A 6,467-nucleotide genomic window follows, 5' to 3' on the forward strand; every position below is an offset into this window, starting at 1 on the left:
TCCGATAACAGGAGTGGGAATGGCGTCACGTGACAGGTCAACGAGGTTGACGATTGAATCACTGAGTAAGCCTACTTGCAAAATAATAAGGAAACCTGTTGTGGGAAATTTAAAATCGGCTCCTTCCACCAAAACCATTACACAACTTTTTAGAAACCTATTTTATAAACTTTCCATCGAATGTTGCAGGGAAGTTGACGATTAGCGCACACGCACTCTTACCTGCTAGAAGTAATCCTGATGATAAATCAAATTGTATCCTGTTTACAGACAATGATTTCTGTTTTGATGCTGGTAAGTAGATCAAGGAAGAAATCAAATAACCCCTCGCAGCCCCGAATACAAGTTTTTCGTTTCGCTTAAAACTCTATACACTACTAAAAACCTCTATAGAGAAGATTTGTATAAGGGAAGTAACTAGTGACAAAATCAGCAAACAGTTAAAAAGTGCTTTCGCTTAAGGCCTTTAAGGTTTTATAGATGGGAGAGGAGTAAAAGTAAAGATTTATAAGAGGAAGGGGGGTAATGTAATTGACAAAATAATTTGTTTTATTTATTACCGAGGTAGAATCCAATCAAAAAATACACGAAAAACATTGTCGAATAAAAACTGATTAGCCTATTACCACTATCTCATTTTTTGCAGGTGATAAACGAGTCAATGAAGTATCTGGTTTGACCGCTCTTCACATAGTGTTTATGCGTTATCACAACCTAATTGCACAACAACTATCCACAATGAACCCTTCATTGGATGATGAAATTCTATTTCAAGAAACAAGAAGAATCATTGTCGCTATAATACAAAAGATAACTTATCATGAATATCTACCATTATTGATAGGACCAGCTGCTATGAGTCAATATGGGTCAGTATTTGTTAGATCTCTTCCATCGCAAAATAAACCATCATTTCGGGTCCAATTCTCTCAATACCCAACCTTGTAAAAATAGATTACACAGTAGATTCTGTTGTTCTGTTATATTTTGTCCCCGTTTTAATCTAGCCATTTATTTTTCAAGTTCTTTATAACGGTATGAGACAGTCATGTATCACCTGTTTCTTGTTAACCATAACGAATTGTGGGATAACGGCTGAAAGAGGGCTGTCGCATGGCTCTATTTTCGGTTGTGCTACCTCCTCTTTTCGACATGGTTATCAAAACACGCTTTGATTTTGAATATCCTCATACCAGATTATACTATTTCTCGCAAAATATTTAGATCACGCCCCTTCCACTAGGTCCTGATTCATTTTTTTAGACCGGTCTCTTATTGAATTAATAATTTTACTTGAACGTGATTGCATCCTGTTTAAGAAATCAGATGCGACGATCCCGAAGAATAATTGTGTGAATTTATTATATTGGACTTATATATTTTTTAGACTAACAGAACCGTATTCCTACAATCCCAATATATCACCTGGTATCTTCAGTAGTTTTAGTGCAGCAGCGTTTAGATATGGTCATTCTTCCGTACCTAATAAGTGGACAAATGGTAATAGTCGACTTCCCCTCGGTGTCATGTTTCAGAGGCCATATTATATTCAAATTGCAAATGGTAAGTTTTCTCTAGAGGTTTAGGATATTATTTTCTCTGGCCTTTGATGAATATCATCTTCATTCTGAACCTTGCGATTTATATCTAATCCCTTTATTTTAGCATTAGTTTCAGTAGCAAGCTCAATACAGAAAGCTCGTCTTATAATTTTGAAAATTTGACTGCATCGTGTTGTCGATCATCACTCCTAATGGAACTGTTACGAGTCACTGACGTTAGACTGAAATATAGCATTAGAATAAGCTGTATACATATCGGATAATACAATAAAGAGAATAACCAGTGCTGTACTTCAATATCGCATGTAGGGGGGATTTAGCCTGGGGGATTTAGCCTGGGGGATGGGGGCTTCAAATTATAGAATATTTCTATCTGCAATGTTCCCAAGGCCATCAGCGAATTGATTGGCTGTGATAGAACGTCATGGTCATACAAACCGATTCACCTCTGAAAACGTTTGAAACCAGAATCCCAGGTTAGACTTCCCGTTAAGAGTTAGTCTTTGTCATTGAGCCAATTCAATTCACTGTAATGATTAACCCTAGTTCGAAACATCTGCCTAGATACCTGGCTCTGGAAGATATAAGGAGTAGGTCAAGCGACATATGTCCAAATAACTATCAGAGGCTATAATAGAGACAGATGTTTCGGTCTATATTTGCTCAAATTCACCATCAGTTTGACCAATCGTACCTTAATCTTAGAAACTGGAGTTTGTTTTAGCTAAACTAATCAGTAATGGTGTAAACTGTCCGCCGTTGAAATTTGAGCATTCACATTAATGTGTGTCCAGAACTTTCCGCGTTTGAAAGTTGAAAAGGCGACTTGACTTTTTTGAGACTCTGCCATACAGAGAAAAGAAGTATACAGAAATAGAAAGTGACGCTTCTAGCTTAAGATAAATTTGATTAGCGTATGCGATTTTTTGTAGTTCTAGTACTTCTCAAGACTGTATATTATTCTAGACTCAAATCAACCCTGAAAATGGAGAACATTGGCCTTTACGAATTCTACCTCTTTGAATAAATTTGTCATATAGTAATTTCAAATGTACACAGTTTTGTGGTATGTACGACAATATGTTATGAATTATTTTTTCTAGGAACCGGTTACGATCATACGATGAAGGGAATGCTCATAGATTCTAGTCAAGAAGTAGATCTAGAATTTAATAAAGCTTTTCAAGTTGATTTGTTTAATACCGACGCATTTGCTGGGAACACTCTTGCAGCAATTAACATACAAAGAGGTCGAGACTTCGGGCTACCATCGTATAACACATTCCGTGAAGCTTGTGGACTTCCTAGACTTAACTCGTTTGATAACGGATCAGCTCAGTTTAATAGATTGCAAATGGTTTACTCGTAAGTAACTATCAAATCAGGGGCCTTATCCTCGACAAAATAAAACCCAGATAAAATTGTTTAATTAAACTAAATTTGAAGTTTATTTAAGTGAATAGGGTTTAGTCGTGAATAGTGAAAAAAGTGTACATGTCGAAAACCAACGAGGAGATAACATTAAAATGGGATGTAAAACGCAATGTTAATTGCTGTATTTAATATTACAGGCATGTTGACGATGTTGATCTGTATATCGGCGGACTTTCAGAAGATCCAGTAACCGATGGTATTGTTGGACCAACATTTGCTTGTATCATTGGTCAACAATTCAATAACCTGAAATTCGGAGACCGATTCTGGTTTGAAAACGCACAATCTTCTGGATTCTCTCAAGGTATGACCTTTTTATTATTCTATTGTAAATTTCTGAAAAACGATTAAATTCTGTAAGATTTGCTTCCTGCTGGTAGTTAAGTGACTACCCAGAGACTGATAAGAAATTCACCTATTTTATTTTTTACGTGTTTAGCGAGGTGTTACAATGTCAAATATCATCGGGGTAAAAATGTTGAATTGGAAATATCGTACTTTAGTATTCTCGTCATAAGTTATCTGTATTCAATTTTGATCTTTTCCAACACAAATAAAATGTCGGTTCCGTATTCGGGATTAAAATGACAATCATTATTCAAGTTCTGAGGCGTCCGTTGGATACAGTTTTAAATTGTGACTTTGTATATTTTATCACATAGAGTATATAGACAAATCTGCATTTTTTTTCCATCCAAATAATGCATCCTGTTCGTCTATAAAAAGCATTTGGAGACTAGTCTTGATAAGCGAAATATATTACAATTAATTTCTTCATACATCTTTTAGGGCAGATGAATGCAATCCGTAATCTGACATTCTCTCGAGTTATTTGTGACACCGCCAAAATTGAGAGAATTCCCACCTTCGCGTTTCTTCACGAAAAGTAAGTCATTTGAATTTAGTTTATTCATTTAAAACAATTACAAAATATATTACTGTTGATATCGTATTCTAATTCATCTATTTAGAAATATCAAACATAACCAAATACTTGTTGTGAGTTTCACGCTGTGTGATCATCAGACAACTAATCACTTTTCACCTATTTCGACCTGCATCTCTGTCGGTAGCGAGTTGAATTTTCCTATGGATGCGCCGTCCTATGCTAGGCGATTAGGTGTCGTGGGTTAAAATAATCCTCAAGCTAAGAAACATCCAGATGCTTGTGCCAATCCGAGGCTTTCAACCCCTAGTGTAGTCGCTAATAGAGTCGATCAAGTAAACCAGAAAATAGAGATCACTGGTAAGGTTTAAAAGTTTAATATAAATATCAAATAACTTCAAACATTTTCAACGTATGATATTTAGAAACTTAAACTGCAGAGTTCAAAAATGATTTTACTTGATAACGTTACCTGTATGTGTTACGAAACGTAGTATTCTTGTGTTCTTAATGTTTACCTTCCTGCTTCTATATATCTTATATGATTATATAGCAATAATAGATAATAATTTTGGTTACTTCCCTTTGATAATAAATGTTTAGCAAAACTGATACTTGTAGTAAATCATATAGTTAACCTGCTAAACACAAAATATCTCTATGAATCTAATGAAATTGCAATAATTCTAGAGACAGAAACCAGATGCATCCTTATAGCTTAGATAACATAGTTAAGTTTTTCTTATAATTAATGGTGCTTATCGACTCTCTTCAAACATATTAGGCCTAATATTCAAACAGATAACAAAATTTCTTCAAATCAATAAAAAAGTCATCTTCGTCAAATTCACAATAATTGGACACAAAGGCTTCTGGGATCGCGCACTTCGAAATAAGGCTATGTAAATGAGATAAAAGAGTGGGAATAGTCTCGTGCCAAATATGGTTCTAAGTAACTAAGTAAAGCTTGAAAAGTAGTTTTCGTTCTCGAGTCTGCACTTAACAATAAGTTCGGATCATTTGAGGTTAGGGTTAATTAAACACTTAAAAAATTGTATGTTTTTAATTACAGTAACAGTACTAATATCTTAGTAGAGTGTTCTGACAACGTGAGTATTCCGGCATTGGATTTGGAGCCTTGGAGAGAAATGGGGGAGTGGTTAATGTTTGGGTAGAAGACTTGGAACTGTTGAACCGATTATTTCATTAATTCTATTAAACCTTCTGCATGCACATTTGTTGTTCATTCCATCTTACTGTCATAATCGATTTATTCGGATGTGCACACATTTCTTTTCTTAGATATACGTCCTCCCTGTTAGATTACCTGAAAAGGATTACGTAAAACTCCATTTCATATGCTATATATAGAGTCCTACTACTGAGATCGTCTACAGGGTCTATCCTAGGTACCTCCTGTGGCGTATACCGTACCCCATGTTGGGAACCAAGGGACTAGGGCCCTGTGACCTGCGTCACTGACAAGGCTGTCGGAATCGAGATTTATTAGTTTACATTATCAGCAGTATTACTTCTAAATTATTATAGTACAGAACTTTATTAGTTTAAATTACCATAATATAAACCAACTAATAATATAACATTAAAATAACACAACATCAACATAACACCTCAATAATTATAGAACAGAACTTTATTAGTTTAAATTACCATAATATAAACCAACTAATGATACAACATTAAAATAACACAACATCAACATAACACGTCAATAATTATAGAACAGAACTTTATTAGTTTAAATTACCATAATATAAACCAACTAATAATACAACATTAAAATAACACAACATCAACTTAACACCTCAATAATTATAGAACAGAACTTTATTAGTTTAAATTACCATAATATAAACCAACTAATGATACAACATTAAAATAACACAACATCAATATAACACCTCAATAATTATAGAACAGAACTTTATTAGTTTAAATTACCATAATATAAACCAACTAATGATACAACATTAAAATAATACAACATCAACTTAACACCTCAATAATTATAGAACAGAACTTTATTAGTTTAAATTACCATAGTATAAACCAACTAATGATACAACATTAAAATAACACAACATTAACATAACACCTCAATAATTATAATACAGAACTTTATTAGTTTAAATTACCACAATATAAACCAACTAATAATACAACATTAAAAAATAACGCCTCAATAATTATAGAACAGAACTTTATTAGATTAAATTAAATAAAGGTAAAGCTCTAATTGAAATTATTTTTTGTATTATATATTGGAGACAGAAACTCCACCATCAATGAATATTATTAGAAAACTAGAACCACAAAAAGAAGATGAAACAATGAGTTATAAGTTTTTACGAGCAACAGACTTTGAATATGTAAAACTATATTTTCTTTATCATCAATGTTACTACTCCTCAGTTGATGTTCATAAAAGTCAACAAAATAAAGGGTTTATAATACATTTTTTGATAATCGAGGATGAAGCTACATCAAAGGTATATATTTGAAATTGTAAGATAACCATCAATATCGAAAAACCAAAATGTTCAGTTCATCTTAACAAGATTAAT

General features: G+C 33.4%; 1 protein-coding gene across 1 annotated transcript in view; it reads left to right on the forward strand.

Annotated features, from left to right (window-relative positions):
• Positions 1–6,404, forward strand: part of LOTGIDRAFT_172652 (hypothetical protein) — a gene marked incomplete at both ends in the record, with an annotated part of 14,787 nt that extends 8,383 nt beyond the window's left edge. Inside the window, 8 exons of the mRNA XM_009049554.1 lie at positions 190–294; positions 647–869; positions 1,388–1,563; positions 2,666–2,927; positions 3,134–3,300; positions 3,786–3,882; positions 4,955–4,991; positions 6,171–6,404. Coding sequence (XP_009047802.1) covers positions 190–294; positions 647–869; positions 1,388–1,563; positions 2,666–2,927; positions 3,134–3,300; positions 3,786–3,882; positions 4,955–4,991; positions 6,171–6,404 — 1,301 coding nt within the window. The remainder of the gene's footprint in view (positions 1–189; positions 295–646; positions 870–1,387; positions 1,564–2,665; positions 2,928–3,133; positions 3,301–3,785; positions 3,883–4,954; positions 4,992–6,170) is intronic.
• Between the last annotated feature and the right edge of the window lie 63 nt (positions 6,405–6,467).

The sequence above is a fragment of the Lottia gigantea genome, assembly GCF_000327385.1.
Source record: "Lottia gigantea unplaced genomic scaffold LOTGIsca_139, whole genome shotgun sequence".
Classification (NCBI taxonomy): Eukaryota; Metazoa; Mollusca; class Gastropoda; family Lottiidae; genus Lottia; species Lottia gigantea.